Source organism: Pseudophryne corroboree, chromosome 3 (assembly GCF_028390025.1).
Source record: "Pseudophryne corroboree isolate aPseCor3 chromosome 3, aPseCor3.hap2, whole genome shotgun sequence".
Lineage (NCBI taxonomy): Eukaryota > Metazoa > Chordata > Amphibia > Anura > Myobatrachidae > Pseudophryne > Pseudophryne corroboree.
Window position 1 is genome coordinate 523,481,347 of NC_086446.1, and position 25,964 is coordinate 523,507,310.

At 45.5% G+C, this 25,964-nt stretch overlaps 1 protein-coding gene across 1 annotated transcript in view; it reads right to left on the reverse strand.

The window, feature by feature from the left end:
- Positions 1–25,964, reverse strand: part of NPLOC4 (NPL4 homolog, ubiquitin recognition factor) — a 234,289-nt gene that overhangs the window by 39,532 nt on the left and 168,793 nt on the right. Inside the window, exons 14-16 of the mRNA XM_063961125.1 lie at positions 18,999–19,094; positions 18,374–18,490; positions 1,442–1,544 (exon numbers count right to left, since the gene is read on the reverse strand). Of these exons, the coding sequence (XP_063817195.1) occupies positions 1,442–1,544; positions 18,374–18,490; positions 18,999–19,094 (316 nt within the window). The remainder of the gene's footprint in view (positions 1–1,441; positions 1,545–18,373; positions 18,491–18,998; positions 19,095–25,964) is intronic.

Below are 25,964 nucleotides of genomic sequence, written 5' to 3' on the forward strand. Positions count from 1 at the left end.
GCTCCGGGAACGAACACCAAGGTCGGGTCCTGCGGTCGATCCCTCTGGAGCTAATGGTGTCCAGTAGCCTAAGAAACCCAAACTACCACCTGTTAGGTAGGTTCGCTTCTTCTCCCTTAGTCCCTCGCTGCAGTGAGTCTGTTGCCAGCAGATCTCACTGAAAATAAAAAACCTAAATATACTTTCTTTCTAGGTACTCAGGAGAGCCCCTAGTGTGCATCCAGCTCGGCCGGGCACAAGAATCTAACTGGGGTCTGGAGGAGGGTCTTAGTGGGAGGAGCCAGTGCACACCAGGTAGTCTAAAAGCTTTCTTTATAGTTGTGCCCAGTCTCCTGCGGAGCCGCTAATCCCCATGGTCCTTACGGAGTCCCCAGCATCCACTTAGGACGTTAGAGAAATAACATTTCTGTAAATGTTTTCTCCATCCTACCCATGTGAAAATCTATTTATAGACAGGTGCAGTCATTTATGTTAATCACTTCTTACTGTGTTGCCAATACATTTCCCTGTGAACCTAGAAACAGCTATTCCAAATTCTTAAGTAGTACTGGTCTACTGACAGTAAGTTCTATAAGTACCAAATACCGCCCCTGCTGCTGCCAGAAATGTACATCATGACAAATAAAACATCTACTATAAATATAGAGGATGCTGTTAATTTACCAGCTGTCGAGATCCAGGGAAATGCCGGCGGTCGGAATCCCAAGCCCGGTATTCCAACTAAGGGGGAATATAGTAGTGCGGTGAGCAAAGCTTGCTACCAGGCCTGATGCGTGGCGAGCGCAAGGAGCCCGGGAGGGGACTCGCTACACTAGTTGCCTGTATTCTGGCTTTCGAGATTCCAGTGTCGGCCTCATTACCACCGAGATCCCGACTGCTGTTAAATCATACCAAACCCAAATATAGATGTCATTTCTTTTTTACAGGCTTTGATTTTACGATTAAAAAAAAAAAGGAAGGCCATAAGTGACCTCTGTGGTGTGTTCTGTGATTTAATAGCAAGCATTCCTGATATCTATGTTGGCTAAAACGCTGGCAACCAAGCAAAGAGAGAGGAACCAGAACTTTGCTTGCACATTCCCCTTTTAAGTCATTCAGTCTAGGGAGGCCAATTCCGGGATCGGCATTTTAACTGAAATTGGGATTTGAATCACGTGATCGGAGTTTCCAATCCTGGGATTTCAGAATTAGTGAGTGACGCATGTGTGTTTTTTTTTTTTTTTTTTTTAATATGCCGGGCAGTGCTGAGCTGGGATAGGCTTCCCTAATTCAGACAGCAAGGAGTAACACAGCTTTCTTTTGTTTATTTTTTAGGGGCCCGGCTACTTTTAATTGTTCTATTACCAGTTTGCATTGTGATTGGCTTAGCCAGAAAGGAGGTGGGGTTACAGTTTTGTCTGTAGGTAAGAGTAAACGAAATTTGGATGAAAATGGCACTCACTGCACAGCTGTTCGATGGTAGCCCACTGCTCTGATTTCTTCCAAGTTTGAGCAAGGTCTTCATTCCTGGTTCTCAAGGCCTCCAACAGCAAGCTAATACTGTCCTGAAAAAGAGGAGTCACTTGTGTATTAGTCATAAAGATTGCTCTAATGTTCCCTCACAGTAGCTATTCGTAGTAATACACTTTATATTGCACCATAAGTGGTCCACAGCACAGTACATACGGCAACAGTAGGACAGTACAGAGTAAACAGAACATTACATTACAGTAACCAAAACAAAAACAGAGCACAGGTAACAATTAGCGCCACAATTCTCAGTACACAATACGGCTGGAAAGCAAGGTGATTGAGGGAGTAATTGGTGAATAGTGGAACCTATCTCCAATAATGACAGCATGACTAGCAGGAGTAGAGATGCTGGAAGAGACGGACGGCTACGAGCAAGAGGAATGCTGGGCTAAATGGCCCCGAGTAGGTGAAGGCTTTCATTGAAGTGCTAGAGAAGAGGGCTGTGAGAACAGTAGGGAGGAAGACCCTGCTCCTAGGAGCTTGTAATCTAAGGGAGAGGGGAGACAGACAGATGACATAAGGAATGAGCATGTGGATGGGGACCTGAGGCAAGCATGTGGATGGGACCTGAGGGCAAGCGACCTAGTGACAAGTTTATGTGGTGGAAGGGTATGCTATGATGAACAGGTGGTTTTTCAGTGCATGTTTCAAGCTATGCGGAAAGCGTGATAGAGCATGGAAGCTTGTTCCAGTGAAGGGGGGCCACACAGGCAAAATCTTGGATTTGAGCGTGAGATGCAGTAAGCAAGGTAGAGAAGAGGTGACAGGCATTGCCCGACTGGAAAGGGAGGGAGTATGTAAGAAGATGAGGTTGGAGATGTATGGAGCAGTGGAGTTAGAGAGGGCCTTGAACGTGAGGGTGAGGAGTTTGAAGAGAATTCTGCAGCGGAATAGGAGCCAGTGCAGGTTTTGTCGGAGGGGAGTGGAGGATGTGGAACGGCGGGAGAGGAAGATAAGTCTAGCTGCAGCATTGAGAACTCATTGGGGGGAATGAGATGGGAACGTGGTAGGCTAGTAAGAAGGTTGGCCTGATGCGAGCGATGTTGCGTAGCTGGTACCGGCAGGATTGAGCCAGAGAGTGAATGTGTGGGGCAAAAGAGAGGGCGGAGTCAAAGGTGACACCCAAGTAGTGGAGTTGGGAAACAATGGAGATGATGGTGTTGTCAACAGTGATGCAGATTTTCTGGACACACACACACACACACACACACACACACACACACACACACACACACACACACACGGTTAGGGGGGAGAGGAGTTCTGCCATATTGAGCTGTCATTTAATTCTGAACAGAGTAGATTTAAATGAGAAACTATACAACCCTAAAGGTCCATACACACTTAATGATAAAATGAGCGACGTCGCTCATTTCCCCCCTCCTTGAGCGACGTCGCTCATTTTATCGTCAAGTGTGTATGCCGCCAGCGACGACCGATGCGGGTCGGCAACGATCGTCGCTGTCGGTAGGGCATGCATGAAGGATGTGGACTGTCGTCCACGACCTTCAAGCAGGGCTGGCGGGGGCGTGACGTTACTGAGCGATATGAGCGGTCATATCGCTCAGTGCGTACAGGCGGCCGCCGACCGTGTAATGTGTATGGGCCTTAAGTCTTTAAACTTGGTAGTCAGAATTCTGTTTAATGGATTAACTTTTACCATCTATGAAACATAAGGATGAATGGTTCAGGAATCTTATAGGTCCTGATTACCAGGCAAACAAGCACATCCCAACTGCTTTGCACATGCTCTATGTGTACATATGAATTTCCAGCCAATGGGCAGCCAATAAAACAGGGACTGATTTCCTGCCAGTGTCACAGACTGCCAAGTTAGTCACGGTAAATGTTAAAGAGGGACTCCGGCCCCACACAGGCATCTGTGTATGATATCTGCTCCTGGGGAATGCTGAACACATCTACATGGAACTGAACAAATGTTTTCTTGCTAGTGTAAGCGGCATGAATGCACAGGAAAAAGCAAAAACTAGGTTATTTAACACTATTAATCCCCCAAAATTTAAAAATAACACTTCCATGGTCCCTTGTTCTAGTCTACATGAGAGGATGACAATATAGCATCATTCTAATTTTGTATATCACACAAAGTGTTGTTGGTTTTGTTTTTTTTTGTTTTTTTGGGGGGAGTGGCTTTTAGAACAAGAGAACAGAAATACAGTTCAGAGGAGAAGGGTGTGTTTTATTAATTTACTTTTCCATACCTAGGAAACCCCAAAATTGCTTCAGCCCGTTCTCAATGACATACTCCTCTGCATACAACTGTCACATTTCCAAGTAGTAACCCTGTTGGTGGACCTCTGTTTCCAAAAGTTTCATACTGTATCCGTGTACTTTTAAAATGATCTAGTCTGTTATGCATGTGTTATACAGCTGTGTACATGTTCCCCTCCTCCTCCTAATCCAAAAGAGCAGAGTTATCATTCCTATCTAAAGCTGGTAAGCCAACATCGTGCAACAGTCCTCTTCACACTGTATGACGCACAAAAACCTGCCATTAAAAATAATGTAAAACATATGGAGGGGAAGTGTATAAAGTCACACAACGTGTCAACTACTATATTCAGGTGAAACTTTTTTTGTTGTCTAAGGTTTATAGATAGAATGTAACTGTGGCTTTATAAACTCAGGTATCCTAATGGGCAACTATCACTATATTTAGCAATTTGCCTGCTTCGCTAGTATACCTAGAGGAACAAGGCAATGGGTAAGCCACAGACAGAAGAAGGGGAATCAGGCAAGTCACATAAGTTATATTAATCATATGTTTATATAAGGAAAAAATGCAAACGAAAGAGCGCTATTCACATCCAAAGTGGATTTTATTTTACATTTCAAAAAATCTCTAATATTCGTGCCGGCCGGCAATACATATACATACAATAAAAATAACAATGTAACTACATAAAATTCTAAAAACAGATAAATCACTGATTATATTCAAATTAATTCTTTGCACACGCATGTGTAGGGATGACCGTCCCACTTTTTTTGATTATATTTCCTTATTTCTCAGATATCCAGAATTGGCATTGTATTCCAATCAGCCGGATACTCTGTGGATAGCTTGTGTCCAACAATGAAACAATTAAGTTCAAATGCACTGCTCAAAAACTTCCCAGTCTCATACTAGAACGTGCTTATGTCCATATATCCGTTTGATCTGATTAATGGAGCATGTATTGATCATGTTATATAAAGTGCATCCTTGTTCACAGCTGGTTCATAATTTAAAGTGATTAGTGCAAAGGTATTTTATGCATGGTAGTCACTATAATGTAGCGATCTTGTGACTGAAAAGTGGGTATACCATACATATGCTTATGTTTGATCACGGTGCAGGTGATATTGCTCCTGGCTAATTTCTCATAATCAGCTTAATATAGAGTAGATACAACCTTGCGCTTACGCCACGGAAATCAGGCTTTGCCCTCCCGACGGTGCTCGTATTCTCGGCCTTATCTGGAGTCCGTGGGCAGATGAATCATCCAGCGCTCCCCTCCTCAAGGGTATAATGCGGCCGACCAGCTGAGACCTTTTCGTCCGCTGTAGTCTGTGACCGGAGGTACTGACAGACGCGTTTCCCCGCCCACTACCAAGCATCGGCGGCTTCCTCAGTGTCAAGGATATGCATTTCTCCTTACTCATAAACTGTTTGCCTTATCATATAATACTGGATAAGGTAATTATTGATATCTAACCTCCAGTAAAGAATAGAATATTGTGTCATTACTCATCTTTCTACTGCCTAATGAAAACTTTTAATGGTCGATTCAATTAGGTACAAATCACATGCCACAATGTGATTTCACATCGCACCTACACAGATTTTCTGTTGCTCCAATAAAAGTTTGCAGAAATATCCAGGATTTTGCTGCGATGGTACAATATATGACAACAAATATACATATACTATACCCCCGCATCGTGCCTTGCAATTGAATCAACCCCTTAAGATGCATTTCTATGGCATTAATATTACCATATAGCAAAATGCCGCAAGCAACATATAGGCGCACATCAAGTTCCACTAGTGAATAGGGATAGGAGACAGATGGCACAGCTCAGACTAAATGAATTAATACAGGTCATCAGAAATCTCCAGCATGCAGTTACATTGCGTGATTTTGTTTTTCAAAATAAGCCTAATTTTCCCAGAATGTCTCAAATAATTTGCAACTTATCATTACAATAAGCATAGCTCCCTTCTAAGTCAAAATCTTGTAAATTAAATGATTTAAAATATGAACATGTTTCTGGTGCAAATTAAAGTTATCAGTTTTAGTCTTAAGGCTGCATCTTAAATGCAAAACCAAACAAGGTATCTGAGCTTTGTCCAATTGGTAAGTCACATGTCAATACAATGATATAAGAAAGCACGGAATTGCTTTACATTTTTCATTTGTGCTACGTTTCTGTAAAAGATTGCGATTTCTTTTTGTAGTCAATGATTATTATTTTTTCTCTTTTTACAATATTACTTTGCACTGTAGTTATAAATACTTCATTAGCACTCTAACACAACTGTATTAATACTCTAGTATTATAATAATTGTATTATGTTCTAGTTAACAGTCAGTGTTTATATTTTAGAGTAAGTTACCCTATGCATAAGTGCAAATAGGATTTTAATACCTACCGGTAAATCCTTTTCTCTTAGTCCGTAGAGGATGCTGGGGACTCCAAAAGGACCATGGGGGTATAGACGGGATCCGCAGGAGACATGGGCACTTTAAGACTTGAAATGGGTGTGAACTGGCTCCCTCTATGCTCCTCCTCCAGACCTCAGTTAGAGGAACTGTGCCCAGGGAGATGGACATTTCGAGGAAAAGGATTTTTGTTAACCAAGGGTGAGATACATACCAGCTCACACCACAACACACCGTACAACATGGCATTGAACTAAAACCAGTTAACAGCATGAACCAAAAAATCAGCAACAGGCTGATCGAACAAGTACTGCAGATAGAGTCCGCACTGGGACGGGTGCCCAGCATCCTCTACGGACTAAGAGAAAAGGATTTACCGGTAGGTATTAAAATCCTATTTTCTCCTTTGTCCAAGAGGATGCTGGGGACTCCAAAAGGACCATGGGGTTTATACCAAAGCTCCAGACTGGGCGGGAGAGTGCGGATGACTCTGCAGCACCGATTGAGCAAACATCAGCCAGGGTATCAAACTTGTAGAACTTAGCAAAGGTGTTTGTACCCGACCAAGTAGCTGCTCGGCAAAGTTGAACCGCCGAGACTCCTCGGGCAGCCGCCCAAGATGAACTCACCTTTCTGGTAGAGTGGGCCTTCACCGAATCTGGTAACGGCAATCCTGCCGTAGAATGAGCATGCCGAATCGTATCACAGATCCAGCGCACAATAGTCTGCTTAGAAGCAGGAGCCCCAATTTTGTTGGGAGCATACAGGATAAACAGAGCTTCTGTTTTCCTAATACGAGCCGTTCTGGCTACATAAATTTTCAAAGCTCTGACCACATCGAGAGACTTTGAAACAGCCAAGGCTTCAGTAGCCACAGGCACCACAATAGGTTGGTTTATGTGAAACGAAGAAACCACCTTTGGTAGAAATTGTTGACGAGTTCTCAATTCCGCTCTATCCTCATGGAAGATCAAATAGGGGCTCTTGTGAGACAAAGCCGCTAACTCCGACACCCGCCTTGCGGACGCCAAGGCCAAAAGCATGACCACTTTCCAAGTGAGAAATTTTAACTCAACCTTTCGTAAAGGTTCAAACCAGTGTGACATAAGAAACTGCAACACCACGTTAAGATCCCATGGTGCCACCGGGGGCACAAATGGAGGTTGGATGTGCAGCACTCCCTTCACGAAAGTCTGAACCTCTGGAGGGACGGCCAATTCTTTTTGAAAGAAAATCGATAAGGCCGAAATTTGCACTTTAATGGAGCCTAACTTTAGGCCCGCATCCACACCTGCTAGCAAAAAATGGAAAAAACGACCCAGCTGAAACTCATCCGTAGGAGCCTTCTTGGATTCACACCAAGACACATATTTTCTCCAAATACGGTGGTAATGCTTCGCCGTTACTTCCTTTCTAGCTTTAAGCAGAGTGGGGATGACTTCACTGGGAATACCCTTCCGAGCTAGGATTTGGCGTTCAACCGCCACACCGTCAAACGCAACCGCAGTAAGTCTTGGAACACGCACGGCCCTTGCGGTAATAGGTCCTCTCTTAGAGGAAGAGGCCAGGGATCTCCTATGAGTAATTCCTGAAGATCCGGATACCATGCCCTCCGTGGCCAATCTGGAACAATGAGTATCGCCTGAACCCTTGTTCTTCTTATGATTCTTATCACCTTTGGAATGAGTGGAAGTGGAGGGAACACATATACCGACTGAAATACCCACGGTGTCACCAGTGCGTCCACTGCACAGGCTTGAGGGTCCCTCGACCTGGAACAATATCTCTGAAGCTTCTTGTTGAGGCGAGACGCCATCATGTCTATTTGAGGAATTCCCCAATGACTTGTCACTTCTGCAAAGACCTCTTGATGCAGACCACACTCTCCTGGATGAAGATCGTGTCTGCTGAGAAAGTCTGCTTCCCAGTTGTCCACGCCCGGAATGAAGACCGCTGACAGAGCGCTTGCATGTTTTTCCGCCCAGCTGAGAACTTTTGTGGCCTCCGCCATCGCTGCTCTGCTCTTTGTTCCACCTTGGCGGTTTATGTACTCCACTGCTGTAATGTTGTCCGACTGAATCAGGACGGGCAGACCGCGAAGAAGATGTTCTGCTTGTAGAAGGCCGTGTCAGATGGCTCTTAATTCCAGAATGTTTATGTGCAGACAAGCTTCCTGGCTTGACCATTTTCCCTGGAAATTTTCCCCCTGTGTGACTGCTCCCCAGCCTCGGAGACTTGCATCCGTAGTCACTAGGACCCAGTCCTGGATTCCGAACCTGCGTCCCTCCAGGAGGTGCGAACTGTGGAGCCACCACAGGAGAGATACTCTGGTCCTGGAGGATAGGCTTATTTTCCGGTGCATGTGCAGGTGAGACCCGGACCACTTGTCCAACAGGTACCACTGAAACACCCTGGCATGGAACCTGCCAAACGGAATGGCTTCGTATGCTGCCACCATCTTCCCCAGCACCCGCGTGCATTGATGAATCGACACTCTTGCCGGTTTCAGAATCTCCTTGACCACGTACTCGATTTCCAGAGCTTTTTCTACTGGGAGAAAGACTCTCTGCAATTCCGTGTCTAGGATCATGCCCAAGAATGACAGCCGCGTTGTTGGAACCAACTGTGACTTTGGCAAATTTAGGAGCCAACCATGTTGTTGCAGGACTGTCAGGGAGCGCGCAACGTTTCTTAGTAACTGCTCCTTTGATCTCGCCTTTATCAGGAGATCGTCCAAGTACAGGATAATTGTGACACCCTGCTTGCGCAGGAGCACCATCATTTCCGCCATTACTTTAGTGAAAATCCTCGGAGCCGTGGAAAGACCAAACGGCAACGTCTGAAACTGGTAACGACAATCCTGAACAGCAAACCTCAGGTAAGCCTGATGTGGAGGAAATATTGGGTCATGTAAGTAGGCATCTTGTATGTCGACTGACGCCATAAAATCCCCCCCTTCCAGACTGGATATCACTGCTCGGAGAGATTCCATCTTGAATTTGAATTGTTTTAGAAATAAATTGAGGGATTTTAGGTTCAGAATCGGTCTGACCGAGCCATCCGGTTTCGGGACCACGAACAGGCTTGAATAAAAACCTTCTCCCCGCTGTGACGGGGGGACCGTGACAATAACTTTCTGCAGACACAGCTTTTGTATCGCCGCGCATACTACTTTTCTTTCCGGAAGAGAAGCTGGTAAGGCCGATTTGAAAAATCGGTGAGGGGGCACGTCTTGAAACTCCAGTTTGTACCCTTGGACCACTATTTCTACCACCCAAGGATCCAGGGCCGAACGAGCCCAGACCTGACTGGAGTTGAAGACGTGCCCCCACCGGTGCGGACTCCAGCAGCGGAGCCCCAGCGTCATGTGGATTTGGCAGCGGCCAGGGAGGACTTCTGCTTTTGGGAGCTTGCCCCAGCCGGCGACTTTTTACCCCTTTCCCTACCTCTAGCAGCAAGGAAGGAGGACCCTCGTCCTTTTTTAAATTTATTAGACCGAAAGGACTGCATCTGATAAGGAGGCGTCTTCTTTTGTTGTGCAGGGACATACGGTAGAAAAGATGACTTACCCGCGGTAGCTGCAGATACCAGGTCCGCGAGGCCCTCACCAAACAAAACACCACCTTTATACGGTAGCGCCTCCACAGCCCTCTTAGAGTCAGCATCACCATTCTATTGATGAGTCCATAATGCTCTCCTAGCCGAGATTGCCATGGCATTGGCCCTTGATCCCAAGAGGCCAATATCTCTCGCAGCCTCCCTTAGATAGACTGCAGCGTCCCTGATATGACCCAGCGTCAAAAGAGCGCTATCCCTATTCAGGGTGTCCAAGTCAGATGATAAGTTATCTGCCCACTTTTAAATTGCACTACTCACCCATGCTGATGCCACTGCAGGTCTGAGCAGTGTACCTGTAGTGACATAAATAGATTTCAAAGTAGTTTCCTGCTTACGATCCGCAGGATCCTTTAGGGCCGCAGTGTCAGGGGACGGAAGCGCCACCTTCTTGGACAGCCGTGCTAGAGCCTTGTCCACGTTGGGGGTCGACTCCCACTTTTTCCTATCCTCAGAGGGAAACGGGTATGCCATAATAATTCTCTTGGGAATCTGCAACTTTTTGTCAGGAATTTCCCAAGCCTTTTCAAAAAGAGTGTTCAGTTCATGAGAGGGAGGAAACGTTACCGTAGGTTTCTTTCCTTTAAACATACAGACCCTTGTCTCAGGAACAGCAGGGTCTTCCGTGATATGTAACACTTCTTTTATTGCCACAATCATGTACTGAATGCTCTTAGCCAGTTTAGGATTCAACCTGGCATCACCATAGTCGACACTGGAATCCGAATCCATGTCAGTATCAGTGTCTGCGATTTGGGTAAACGGCCGTTTCTGTGACCCTGAGGGAGCCTGCGTTTGGGATAAAGCATCTTCCATGGATTGTCTCCATGTTTGGTTCTGAGCCTCAGATTTATCCAATCTCTTATTTAATAAAGCCACATTTGCATTCAACGCACTCAACATATTTACTCAATCAGCAGTCGGCGGTGCCGACAGATTCACTCCCCCACACTGTTCTGTCTCTACTCCAGCCTCCTCCTGGGAAGAGCCTTCAGCCTCAGACATGTCGACACACTCGTACCGACACCACTATCACACTGGGCTATAGGGGACAGACCCACAATAAGGCCTATTAGAGAAACACAGAGGGAGTTTGCCAGCTCACACCCAGCGCCTATCCCAGTCTGAAAGCACATATATATATATATATATAATATCCCCGACCTGACAGCGCTTTTAATAATAGACAACACCAAATTTGCGTCCCCCCCCCGTTTAGCACCCTGTTACTTGTCACAGAAGTGTAGGAGGCCAGGACCAGTGTCTCTGCAGCTCACTGTGGAGATAAAATGGCGCTGATTAGAGCTGGGAGGACAAAGCCCCGCCCCAGCACGCTTATGTCCCGCTATTTTTTATACTGGTGGGGGTTAGTATACAGTGCCTATGCACTGTATGTACTGTTGCCAGGCTGATTTGAGGACTTATTGCTGCCCAGGGCGCCTCCCCTGCGCCCAAGTAGTGCCGCTGGTGTGTGGGAGCAATGGTGCGCAGCGCGACCACTGCGCGGTACCTCTGACTGAAGTCTTCTGCCGTCTTTAGTGAAGTCTTCTGTACTTCGGTTACTCACCCGGCTTCTTTCTTCTGGCTGTGAGGGGGACGACGGCACGGCTCCGGGAACGAGCAGCTAGGCTGTACCAAGTGATCAGACCCTTTGGAGCTAATGGTGTCCAGTAGCCTAAGAAGCAGAGCCTTTAACTCACAGAAGTAGGTCTGCTTCTCTCCCCTCAGTCCCACAAAGCAGGGAGCCTGTTGCCAGCAGTGCTCCCTGAAAATAATAAACCTAAAAAAAGTATTTTCCAGAGAAACTCAGGAGAGCTCCCCTAGTGTGTGCCCCCAGTCTCTCTGGGCACAGAATCTAACTGAGGTCTGGAGGAGGGGCATAGAGGGAGGAGCCAGTTCACACCCATTTAAAGTCTTAAAGTGCCCATGTCTCCTGCGGATCCCGTCTATACCCCCATGGTCCTTTTGGAGTCCCCAGCATCCTCTAGGACTAAGGAGAAATGCAGTTAGTAGGTGTTCCATGATTGGTAATGACAACCGATGTATACTGTATTTCCATTAAAGTGTGAAAACTGATGTGAGCGAGTTGCTTATCTAAAAGTCCATATTCCAGATCTAAATGAACAATTGACAAAAATAATGTCAGTGACAACATGCAGACGAGTTTGGCCTGAAACAGCGACTGTAACAAAATGTAAGAGGGGTAGGGAGGCACGGGACAGCAGGATGTAGAGGTAGATAGATCGGATGCTGGGTCATACTGTAGTTAGAAGAAAAAATAGGATTTTAATACATACCAGTAAATCCTTTTCTCCTAGTCCGTAGAGGATGCTGGGGACTCCAAAAGGACCATGGGGTATAGACGGGATCCGCATGAGACATGGGCACACTATAAGACTTTGAATGGGTGTGAACTGGCTCCTCCCTCTACGCCCCTCCTCCAGACCTCAGTTATAGGAACTGTGCCCAGGGAGACGGACATTTCGAGGAAAAGGATTTTTGTTAACCAAAGGTGAGAAACACACCAGCTCACACCACAACACACCGTAGAACATGGTTTACAAGCAATACCAGTTAACAGTATGAACTAAACACAGCAACAAGCTGAGTATAACCGATACACAACCTTCGTGTAACAGAAAACAATAACCAGCAATACAACTGCAAGTAACAGTCCGCACTGGGACGGGCGCCCAGCATCCTCTACGGACTAGGAGAAAAGGATTTACTGGTAGGTATTAAAATCCTATTTTCTCTTACGTCCTAGAGGATGCTGGGGACTCCAAAAGGACCATGGGGTCTATACCAAAGCTCCAGACCGTGCGGGAGAGTGCGGACGACTCTGCAGCACCGATTGAGCAAACATGAGGTCCTCATCAGCCAGGGTATCAAACTTGTAGAACTTAGCAAAAGTGTTTGAACCCGACCACGTAGCTGCTCAGCAAAGTTGAAGCGCCGAGACTCCTCGGGCAGCCGCCCAAGATGAGCCCACCTTCCTGGTAGAATGGGCCTTCACCGACTTCGGCAACGGCAATCCAGCCGTAGAATGAGCATGCTGAACAGTATTACAGATCCAGCGTGCAATAGTCTGCTTGGAAGCAGGAGCCCCAATTTTGTTGGGAGCATGGAGGACAAACAGAGCCTCTAATTTCCTAATTTGAGCCGTTCTGGCAACATAAATTTTCAAAGCTCTTACGACAGCGAGAGATTTTGGCACCGCCACGGCATTCGTAGCCACACGCACCACGATGGGTTTATTTATGTGAAATGAAGAAACCACCTTCGGCAGAAATTGCTGACGACTCCTCAATTCCGCTCTATCCACATGGAAAATCAAATAGGGGCTCTTGTGAGACAAAGCCGCTAATTCCGACACCCGCCTTGCGGACGCCAAGGCCAAAAGCATGACCACTTTCCAAGTGAGAAATTGCAACTCAACCTTTCGCAAAGGTTCAAACCAGTGAGACATAAGAAATTGTAACACCACGTCAAGATCCCACGGAGCCACGGGTGGCACAAACGGAGGATGGATGTGCAACACTACCTTCACGAAAGTCTGAACCTCTGGAAGGGCGGCTGATTATTTTTGAAAGTAAATAGATAAAGCCGAAATCTGCACTTTAATGGAACCTAATTTCAGGCCTGCATCCACGCCTGCCTGCAAAAAATGGAGGAAACGACCCAGCTGAAACTTCTCCGTAGGAGCTTTCTTGGCTTCACACCATGACACATATTTTCTCCAAATACGGTGATAATGCTTCGCCATGACCTCCTTTCTAGCCTTAAGGAGAGTGGGGATGACTTCCCCGGGAATACCCTTTCGAGCTAGAATTTGGCGTTCAACCTCCACGCCGTCAAACGCAGCAAGTCCTGGAAGATGCATGGCCCCTGCAGTAACAGATCCTCTCTGAGAGGAAGAGGCCAGGGATCTTCTATGAGCAATTCCTGAAGATCCGGATACCAGGCATTCCGTGGCCAATCTGGAACAATTAGTACCGCCTGAACCTTTGTTCTTCTTATGATCCTCAACACTTTTGGAATGAGTGGAAGTGGAGGGAACACATACACCGACTGAAACACCCACGGAGTTACCAGGGCGTCCACTGCACTGGCTTGAGGGTCCCTTGACCTGGAACAATATCTCGGAAGCTTCTTGTTGAGGCGAGACGCCATCATGTCTATTTGAGGAATTCCCCAACGACTTGTCACTTCTGCAAAAACCTCTTGATGAAGACCCCACTCTCCTGGATGGAGATCGTGTCTGCTGAGGAAGTCTGCTTCCCAGTTGTCCACTCCCGGAAGGAAGACCGCCGACAGAGCACTCACGTGCTTTTCCGCCCAGCGGAGAACTTTTGTGGCCTCCGCCATTGCCGCTCTGCTCTTTGTTCCGCCCTGGCGGTTTATGTACGCCACCGCTGTTACGTTGTCCGACTGAATCAGGACAGGTAGACCTCGAAGAAAGTGTTCCGCTTGTAGAAGGCCGTTGTAAATGGCTCTCAATTCCAGAACGTTTATGTGCAGACAAGCTTCCTGGCTTGACCATTTTCCCTGGAAATTTCTTCCTTCTGTGACTGCTCCCCAGCCTCGGAGACTTGCATCCGTGGTCAGCAGGACCCAATCCTGGATCCCGAACGTAAGTCCCTCTAGGAGGTGAGAACATTGAAGCCACCACAGGAGAGATATTCTGGTCCTGGAAGATAGACATATTTTCCGGTGCATGTGCAGGTGAGACCCGGACCACTTGTCCAACAGTTCCCACTGAAATATCCAGGCATGAAACCTGCCAAACGGAATGGCTTCGTAAGCTGCCACCATCTTGCCCAGCACCCGAGTGCATTGATGAATCAATACCCTTGCCGGTTTCAGAATCTCCTTGACCAAGGTCTGGATTTCCAGAGCTTTTTCCGCTGGGAGAAATACTCTCTGCAGTTCCGTGTCCAGAGTCATGCCCAGAAAAGACAGTCGAGTTGTCGGAATCAACTGTGATTTTGGCAAATTTAGAATCCAACCATGTTGTTGCAGAATCGTCAGGGAGTGTGCCACGTTTCTTAGCAACTTCTTCTTTGATCTCGCTTTTATCAGGAGATCGCCCAAGTACGGGATAATCGTGACACCCTGCTTGCGTAGGAGTACCATCAGGTCCGCCATTACTTTGGTGAAGACCCTCGGGGCCGTGGCAACGTCTGAAATTGGTAATGACAATCCTGCACCGCAAACCTCAGGAAAGCCTGATGTGGAGGATATATTGGGACATGCAAGTAGGCATCTTTTATGTCGACTGACGCCATAAAATCCCCCCCTTCCAGACTGGAGATCACTGCTTGAAGAGATTCCATCTTGAACTTGAAAGTTTTCAAATACATATTGAGGGATTTTAGGTTCAGATCGGTCTGACTGAGCCGTCCGGCTTTGGTGCGACAAAAAGGCTCGAATAAAACCCTTCTCCCCGTTGAGACGGGGGTACCGTGACAATGACACGCTGTTGACACAGCTTTTGTATCGCAGCACTCACTACTTCCCTTTCTGGGATAGAAATTGGCAAGGCTGATTTGAAAAATCGGTGGGGGGGCACCTCCTGAAACTCCAGTTTGTACCCTTGGGACACCATGTCTAATACCCAAGGATCCAGGCCCGAGTGAAACCAGACCTGACTGAAGAGTTGGAGACGCGCCCCCACCGGTACGGACTCCCGTAGGAAAGCCCCAGCGTCATGCGGTGGACTTGGCATAAGCCGGGGAGGACTTATGGTCCTGGGAGCCTGGCGCAGCAGGCGACCTTTTTCCCCTTCCTCTACCTTTAGAGGCAAGGAAGGACGACCCTCTTCCTTTTTTGCATTTATTAGGCTGAAAGGACTGCATCTGATAATGGGGTGCCTTTTTCTGTTGTGCAGGAACATAAGGAAGAAAGGATGACTTACCCGCTGTAGCCGTAGACACCAGGTCAGCGAGGCCGTTACCAAACAAGACACTACCTTTATATGGGAGAGCTTCCTTAGATTTCTTAGAGTCGGCATCAGCATTCCATTGATGAATCCACAGCGCTCTCCTGGCCGAGACTGCCATGGCATTGGCCCTTGATCCCAAGAGGCCAATATCCCTTGCCGCATCCTTTAGGTAAGCTGCAGCGTCCCTGATGTAACCGAGAGTCAAAAGAATGTTATCCCTATCCAGGGTATCCATGTCAGATGCCAAGTTATCAGCCCACTTACCAATAGCACTACTCACCCAGGCTGACGCCACGGCAGGTCTGAGCAGAGCATTCATAGTGACATAAATGGACTTTAAGGTCGTTTACTGCTTACGATCCGCAGAGTCCTTAAGGGTAGCAGTGTCGGGAGACGGAAGCGCCACCTTCGTGGACAGCCGTGATAGAGCCTTGTCCACAATGGGAGATAACTCCCATTTTTCCCTATCGTCAGAGAAGACAGGATAAGCCATTAGAATTCTCTTGGGAATCTGCCACCTTTTATCAGGAGATTCCCAAGCTTTTTCACAAAGAGCGCTCAGTTCATGGGAGGGAGGAAACGTCACTTCAGGCTTCTTTCCTTTATACAAACAAACCCTTGTATCTGGAACAGCAGGCACTTCAGAAATATGTAAAACATCTTTAATTGTCACAATCATGTAGTGAATACTCTTAACCAATTTTGGATGTAAACTGGCCTCACTATAGTCGACACTGGAATCAGAGTCCGTGTCGGTATCCGTATCCGCCATCTAGGTAAATGAACGCTTTTGTGACCCTGAGGGGGCCTGTATCTGAGACAAGGCGTCCTCCATAGATTTTCTCCACGTTTTGTCTGAGAATCGGATGTATCCAGTCTTTTAGTCAACAATGCCACATTTGCATTCAATGTACACAACACATTCACCCAATCAGCAGTCGGCGGTGCCGAAAGAGTCACTCCCAACTCCTTTTCTGCGCCCCCAGCAACTTCCTCCGGGGAGGAGCACTCAGCCTCAGACATGTCGAGACACACGTACCGACACGCACAAACACACTGGCTATAGGGGACAGACCCACAGGGAAGCCTGTTAGAGAAACACAGAGGGAGTTTACCAGCTCACACCCCAGCGCCTATTTCAGTACTGAAATCAAATATCAGATGTCTGTGCTGTTCATAAAAGGGTTAATAGGCCCAAATTTGCTCCCTGTTACTTGTTCAGGAGAGTGGAGGTCCAGGCCAGCGTTCTCTGTAGCCTGTGAAGAGAAAATGGCACTGGTAAGTTGTGAGGGCTAAGCCACGCCCCCTCACCGGCGCGCTGTAGTCCCGCTCAAAATTTCAATATTTATACTGGCGGGGGCTATAATTTAGTGCCTAGGCACTTATAACATATATACTTGTGCCAGTTTTATCCTCCAGTAACATGCTGCCCAGGGCGCCCCCCCTGCGCCCTGCAAGTGCCGTCTGTGTGTGGGAGCATGGCGCGCTGCGCGGTACCTCGTTACTGAAGTCTTCTGCCGTCACTGAAGTCTTCTGTACTTCTTTATACTCACCCGGTTCTTTCTTCTGGCTTCTGTGAGGGGGTTGACGGCACGGCTCCGGGAAAAAGCAGCTAGGCGCACCAAGTGATCGAACCCTCTGGAGCTAATGGTGTCCAGTAGCCTAAGAAGCAGAGCCTTTGAACTGAGAAGAAGTAGGTCTGGCTTCTCTCCCCTCAGTCCCACGAAGCAGGGAGCCTGTAGCCAGCAGGTCTCCCTGAAAATAAAAAACCTAAAAGTCTTTTCAGAGAAACATCAAGAGAGCTCCCCTAGTGTGTGTCCAGTCTCTCTAGGCACAGAATCTAACTAAGGTCTGGAGGAGGGGCATAGAGGGAGGAGCCAGTTCACACCCATTCAAAGTCTTATAGTGTGCCCATGTCTCCTGTGGATCCCGTCTATACCCCATGGTCCTTTTGGAGTCCCCAGCATCCTCTAGGACGTAAGAGAAAGTAGAGAAACATGTCAATTGACGTTATTCCTGATCTCATGCATGTAAACATCTAAAAATGGGCTCATATTGGGGATTGTCAAAGAGGATATATCCACTTGCAACTAGCAGAATTACAACTCCAGTAAAGATGTACTAAACGTTATCCTTCTTCAGTAATGTATAATCTTTTTTACGGGAATTGGAGTTTGACTTTGGGTAAATTATTCATTTTACACAAGCAATCAAAAGGGTTTATACTCTTGGAAACAAAGAGTCATATATATCCTACAGACTGGTAACTTGCGATCCAGGCCTTCTTATCTCTATGTCTGTGTTACAGTATTACATAGTCTTGTTTTATTACTACTTGTTCCCAATTGTATAGTGCAACTGAATATGCTGCACTATACAGGTAACCGTCAATAAATACATAAATATCACAACTAACCAATTTATTGCTGTTAAAATAACGTAACTTTGTGCTTGACACTTTTCACTTACTACATACTGCACACAGGGAAATCTAAGATTTTTAATTTGTTTATTATGAAGTACATTGTGACTGACAGATGTTCTCCTCTTTCTGTTTACCCAAAATAGCTTCCCTCTGCAGTGTGTATCCCTCCTGCACATTGCCATACTCTCAGTATGTTCAAGTAGAGCTTACCTGTAGTGGCATCACCTCATTGGTGACTAAGAAGAGAAGTAAGTGAAAATCTGAGATGATCTCAAGGAAGATGGAGGATGGGTTCTGGGAAAGGTAAGTGGCCAAACTGTGGAAGTCCTGTGTGTTAGAGAGGACATATAATACAATTAAAATAGAATATTCTGTTAGTAGTAGTATACCTATAATTAATTTATTCTAGAAAAGGACACATTGAGAAGTACAATACATTAAAGGATTACCCTTTCCAAAAAACAAAAACAAAACAATGTTAGTGTTGGGTAAAATGATGGGAGATAATAACGATACCTGTAACGATCCCCAAAAAAAAAAATCACACCCTCTCCTTCCTAGGGAGGGCTTTTTTCAAGATGTCTGCAGCATTGTCAAGTTTCCTCCCCTGTGAGCTTCCCTACCATCTGACAGAGCACAGAGGAGGGGTCTGGTCAATGGTGCTAGGAGTTTGAAAAACTCAAGCCCAGACAGGAGAGAGGATGAATCACTCAGACATTGCAGACCCTGTGTTAACACAGGACCAGGGAGTGCAGAGACGTGCTTTTTTTTCCTTTTAATACACAATTCCATCAAAAACTAAATGTTAACCTTTAAACAGACTTGTTGATCTTACCTGTGTCTCACCCAGAGCTTCTCTGTTTTCAATGGGAAACAAGTTAGAGGAGGTGGAGAAAGTATATACTGGATCTTTTGGGAATGTGGTGGTGATCTATAAAAGAACCAAGTATCAGCAATCAGCTCTCCGAATAAGTTAGACATTATTCAGTATAATAATGTGGGACTGACTCGCCTTTACCCTTATAGTATTGAAACACTGGTAGGGAAAGAAGCTTTAAGTTTGACCAGTCCTGTGCAAGTTAAATACAAGACAAATATCTCCTTATTGTAACTATGATTTAAATAATGTAAGATAAAATTTAGAATAGATATTTTAGAACCATTTAAAACACTAGTTACACTAGTTATTCACAGCATTCTCTGGATAACAGCAGTCATCAGAAGGAGTCCAAGAGGTATGAAATGTGGCTTAAGTCCTTGAGAGATAGAAAATAAATATTTTGCCACTGTGAAGTGTTATGTTCTTGATGGGTTGGGTATGTATGATCGCCGGTCACACTACCGACGGCGGGATCCCAGCTGTTGGATGGCCGGCGGTGGGGGGAGCGCATCGAAGCCCTTGTGGGCTCGGTGGCTTGCCACAGAATTTTTTCTCACTCTATGGGTGTCATGGACACCTATGAGTGGGAATAGTCCCTGTTGGTCGGCATACCGACCTGCGGGGTTTTCAGATGCTGGGATCCCGGCGTCTGTATTGTGACTGGTGGCCTCCTGACCGCCAGGCACATAAATGCATCACATTCTTGATTATCTGGTGTTGATGATATAATGCTACCGTACAATGCAGTACTTAGCTATTTATATTACAAATATTTAAATGGTCTTTGGTTGGTGGGACTATTACCTGCCTCCTTACCAACTATCCTCCATCAACTGTGTATATATATATATATATATATATATATATATATACACACACACACATACATATATATATATACACACACACACACACACACTGCTCAAAAAAATAAAGGGAACACTTAAACAACACAATGTAACTCCAGGTCAATCACACTTCTGTGAAATCAAGCTGTCCACTTACGAAGCAACACTGATTGACAATCAATTTCACATGCTGTTGTGCAAATGGAATAGACAACAGGTGGAAATTATAGGCAATTAGCAAGACACCCCCAATAAAGGAGTAGTTCTGCAGGTGGTGACCACAGACCACTTCTCAGCTCCTATGCTTTCTGGCTGATGTTTTGGTCACTTTTAAAAGCGGTGCTTTCACTCTAGTGGTAGCATGAGACGGAGTCTACAACCCACACAAGTGGCTCAGGTAGTGCAGCTCATCTAGGATGGCACATCAATGTGAGCTGTGGCAAGAAGGTTTGCTGTGTCTGTCAGCGTAGTGTCCAGAGCATGGAGGCGCTACCAGGAGACAGGCCAGTACATCAGGAGACGTGGAGGAGGCCGTAGGAGGGCAACAACCCAGCAGCAGGACCGCTACCTTCGCATTTGTGCAAGGAGGAACAGGAGGAACACTGCCAGAGCCCTGCAAAATGACCTCCAGCAAGCCACAAATGTGCATGTGTCTACTCAAACGATCAGAAACAGACTCCATGAGGGTGGTATGAGGGCCCGACGTCCACAGGTGGGGGCTGTGCTTACAGCCCAACACCGTGCAGGACGTTTGGCATTTGCCAGAAAACACCAAGATTGGCAAATTCGCCACTGGCGCCCTGTGCTCTTCACAGATGAAAGCAGGTTCTCCCTGAGCACATGTGACAGACGTGACAGAGTCTGGAGACGCCAAGTAGAACGTTCTGCTGCCTGCAACATCCTCCAGCATGACCGGTTTTGGCAGTGGGTCAGTAATGATGTGGGGTGGCATTTCTTCGGGGGGCCGCACAGCCCTCCATGTGCTCGCCAGAGGTAGCCTGACCGCCATTAGGTACCGAGATGAGATTCTCAGACCCCTTGTGAGACCATATGCTGGTGCGGTTGGCCCTGGGTTCCTCCTAATGCAAGACAATGCTAGACCTCATGTGGCTGGAGTGTGTCAGCAGTTCCTGCAAGACGAAGGCATTGATGCTATGGACTGGCCTGCCCGTTCCCCAGACCTGAATCCAATTGAGCACATCTGGGACATCATGTCTCGCTCCATCCACCAACGCCACGTTGCACCACAGACTGTCCAGGAGTTGGATGCTTTAGTCCAGGTCTGGGAGGAGATCCCTCAGGAGACCATCCGCCACCTCATCAGGAGCATGCCCAGGCGTTGTAGGGAGGTCATACAGGCACGTGGAGGCCACACACACTACTGAGCCTCATTTTGACTTTTTTTAAGGACATTACATCAAAGTTGGATCAGCCTGCAGTGTGTTTTTCCACTTTAATTTTGAGTGTGACTCCAAATCCAGACCTCCATGGGTTAATAAATTTGATTCCATCGATAATTTTTGTGTGATTTTGTTGTCAGCACATTCAACTATGTAAAGAACAAAGTATTTAATAAGAATATTTCATTCATTCAGATCTAGGATGTGTTGTTTAAGTGTTCCCTTTATTTTTTTGAGCAGTGTATATATATATATATATATATATATATATATATATAGAAATCAAACAGATGTCTGGCACTCACGCTTGGTGAAATCAACGGGTCCTGGTGCCTAACCTCTCCGGAAGAGCATGTAGGAAAACGTATGGTGGCACTCAGGAAGAAAGACAACACAGACAACGCTGGTGCAGTCAACGTTTCAGGGATAGCTCCCTTTTATCAAGACACGACCAGCCAACTGTGATACATAAAATATATATACATACCGGCAACCAGCTCCTCTCCAATCGCGTGGCTCAAGCCGCCTCCCCCAGACGCCGGGCAAAAACGTCATCTGCACTGGCCGGCGCCGAGAATCAACGTCGGGCAGGCAGGGGGTGCGGTCTGGTCCACACGTCAGAGCGTTGCTAGGCAACCATAAACTACAGACAGTGAGAACGAACAAGTACAAAAATATATATAATACAGACCCGAAAACCAATAAAAAACATAGAAAACACCTGAACAAAAGTTGTTGCATACCCAGTAACACGTTAGTGTAGCAGAGGTCTAAAATAATGATATTAAACAATATTAGACGGAATCATGATCCTAATGCAATGGCTATGTAAAACAGATAAGCAATGTCATTGCTTCCAGAATGGAGCTATCCCTGAAACGTTGACTGCACCAGCGTTGTCTGTGTTGTCTTTCTTCCTGAGTGCCACCATACGTTTTCCTACATGCTCTTCCGGAGAGGTTAGGCACCAGGACCCGTTGATTTCACCAAGCGTGAGTGCCAGACATCTGTTTGATTTCTATTTCAGTAGTTTCATTTCATGTTGCTGCTAGTCAAGGCACCTGCTGTATTTTTCCATTTATTTAAGTTCGGACACAGCGAATGTGGGACTGACACTGTACATAATCTCTTGCATAGTGGTGATTTATTATGTCTGCACCTGATGACATACCCGGCTTTTGTATTCCTGTGTTACCGGAGGGTGATACTCTCACACACACCGACACAGAGGCAGAGCAGATTCTGTTCCCAGCTTCAGCATTTGCTGCAACTAATCAGGAATCAGTTGATTCACTCATTGCACAGTTAACTAAACTCAGAAAAAAGGAAGTGGACTTTTTGTTACACGGAGTAACACTCTCAGATTACTTCAGGGATAAACGTATTCCAAGAGGCTTCCGCATTAGGAACACCCCGACTATTGGGCGTCAGAACCCAGAATTCTGCCGCAAATGGGCAGCTGTGCTCAACCGTTGCTCTTTTGATCTTATTTTATTAGTGGTAGCTGAGTCCAGAAGAGAACTTGAGATCACAAAAAATAAAATTGAGACCTTTGAAAATACGCATCTCGCTAAAATTCACTCAGAAGCACCTCCTGATTGGCTAGATAAATTGTCAGTACAAATTGAAAAATATCAAGCTGACTTAGTCACCTTTAAAAAAGCCAAACGTATTACGGTGAACCGTGATTACGAATTAAATCAGGTCTACAACTGGGTGTTTAACAAAGGTCCGAGGACACAAAGAAATTCTAGACAGCGTCGACCGCCTAGAAAGTTCCCTCTTGAGACTGATCAATCCAGCACAGCGATTTCATCAAGTGACACAGAATGTGCTACGGCATCCACTTCAAAGAAATCCAATCCTGGAGTCAACACACGCTCAAAAAACGAGCGAACAAAAGAGCCAGAACCCGCCGTGGTGGCCAAAACAGGAGGGAAGCCGCCAAAAGCGTCAAGAAAGAAAACATAGTATTCAATCTGTCCACCAGGTCGCTCACCACAGATGAAATTAATGTGCTTAACAAAGGGTTGTCCTTTGTTCCTACTAGCACCCCAGACGTCTTCAAAAACAAAGTCGACCTGTTTAAACTGAACAGACGTATTAAACTTAAAGAATTCTTTCAAGGGAATACCTCAGTGTCTGAAAAAACTCCCATTTACAAAAAGTCCTTGTTTAACCCAGCAACATCTAATAAAAGCATTAAAAGTTTCTCTAGTTGCCTAGAATCCTACATCATTGAAGCATCTTCACATCCATATAAAGGATCATATAACCTCTCTAGGAATGAGCAAGTGGCACTCAGTAACCTTGGAAAATATGATGACATCACGATCCGCCCGGCAGACAAGGGGGGCGGTATCGTGGTCCAAGACCTAACCAGCTATAGAAAAGAAGCTTATCGTCAATTAAACGATACAACTGTGTATGAAATTTTGCAGAAGGATCCCACAACACAATATCAAATTGAACTGGACTCAATTTTATCAACAGCAGTGTCTGCCAACATCATCACAGCAGCTATTAAAGATGCCCTGACTGAGACTTGGCCCAAGATTCCGACGTTCTACACGATTCCTAAACTTCATAAGGACACAGTTAATCCACCGGGGCGTCCTATCATTGCTGCCAGAGACTCATTATATTATAATTTATCCCGTTATCTTGACTTTTATTTACAGCCTTTGATATTGAGTCTACCATTATGCCTGATGGACACCACTTCTCTCATTAGAACATTGCAATCCATTTCTCCTCTTCCAGATCAGTATTTGCTTTGTACCATTGACGTAGTCAATTTATACACCAGCATCCCCCATGACAGGGGTTTAGCTGTGATGCAAACCTTTTTAGAATCTAACAATGATTATTCAGGTCCTGATATTAAGTTTTTTGTTCAACTACTTTCATTGACTTTAGACAGAAATTATTTTCTGTTTGACAAACAGATTTTTCGCCAGCGAACTGGGTGCGCCATGGGATCATGTGTAGCACCCAGTTTCGCGAATATATTTATGAGCGAAATAGAAAAACAGTTGTTTTTTGACAATGCGTTGTATTCCCAACACATCATCCTATTTCGTCGATACATCGACGATATTTTGATGATCTGGTCAGGTACGCAACAGGACTTTGAAGACATGATGAGTCATGTGAATCAAAAGGATGCTGCCATCAAATTCACCTATGAATGCAGTTACAATACGGTCCACTATTTAGATGTGGCTATCTCAGTGGACAGCAATTGTAACATAGTAACCAGCATGTATTACAAACCCACTGATCGCAACACTTTGTTGAGGGCTAACAGTCATCATCCTGAACCCATGAAATGGAGTCTTCCATTTTCTCAGTTTCTGAGAATTAGAAGGATTTGCAGTAATGATGAGGATGCCAAAAATCAGATGATGATTATGGCAAATAAATTTACAGCTAGAGGATATTCTCACGAGTCCTTAAAACAGGCAATGTCCAAAGCACTTAATACACCGAGACAGGATACTTTAGTTCCTAAAGATCCTGACAATGTTCAGAACAGGATGATCTGGACACAAGATTATACCACAGCCAGTAAGACATTAAATCGCCAATCTAAGGGTATATGGCCAGTAATTACTAGGGATAAAGATTTACCTAGCTTTAAAGATACCACTCTCATGGCAGCTTATAGACGGGGCCGGAACATCAGGGACATAGTTGTCCACAACGATATTTCTAATCTTGGTCAAAATAGATTGCCTAACTTTCTAACTCGACAACCAGGCAACTACAGATGTACTGGATGTACTACCTGCAGCTGTCTGGAAGCGGGCAGTACCTTTAACCATCCCAGGTCTGGTAAATTGTTTAACATTAAACACATTCTGACCTGCAGCAGCAAATACATTGTGTACTACATTAAGTGCCCTTGTGGGCTGCTTTACGTCGGTAAAAGCATTAGACAGTTCAAGGAGCGAATAGCACTGCATAGGTCCAGTATACGGGCTGCCTTAGAAGGTAAAGGTAGCGATCTCCCAGTAGCGCGACACTTTAAAAATTGTAATCATAGTTTGGCGTCCATCCGCTACAAAATGATTGACCATGTTCCTGCAAACAACAAGGGGGGTGACAGAGGTCAAGTACTTTTAAGAAAAGAGGCATGGTGGATTCACACCCTGCAAACGGTGCATCCACTTGGCCTGAATGAGGCACTGAGTTTTAATTGTTTTCTGTAAAACTAATTTTTCGTATACGAGTTTTTCACTACATTTGTTATAATTCCTCTATATTCAGTATGCCAGCATATATGCATGCAGGTTTTTGTAGTTCATTTTTGTTGATATATATTATGTATAGATCCCTTTCTTTATTCATTGTTTGCATGGTGCTGCACCGTTAACTGTATTCTGGTGGATATAGCATTTTCAGCTCGTCCATCCAGTGTATGGTTATCATGTTGCTTAGAACATTGTTCCATTCTGGAAGCAATGACATTGCTTATCTGTTTTACATAGCCATTGCATTAGGATCATGATTCCGTCTAATATTGTTTAATATCATTATTTTAGACCTCTGCTACACTAACGTGTTACTGGGTATGCAACAACTTTTGTTCAGGTGTTTTCTATGTTTTTTATTGGTTTTCGGGTCTGTATTATATATATTTTTGTACTTGTTCGTTCTCACTGTCTGTA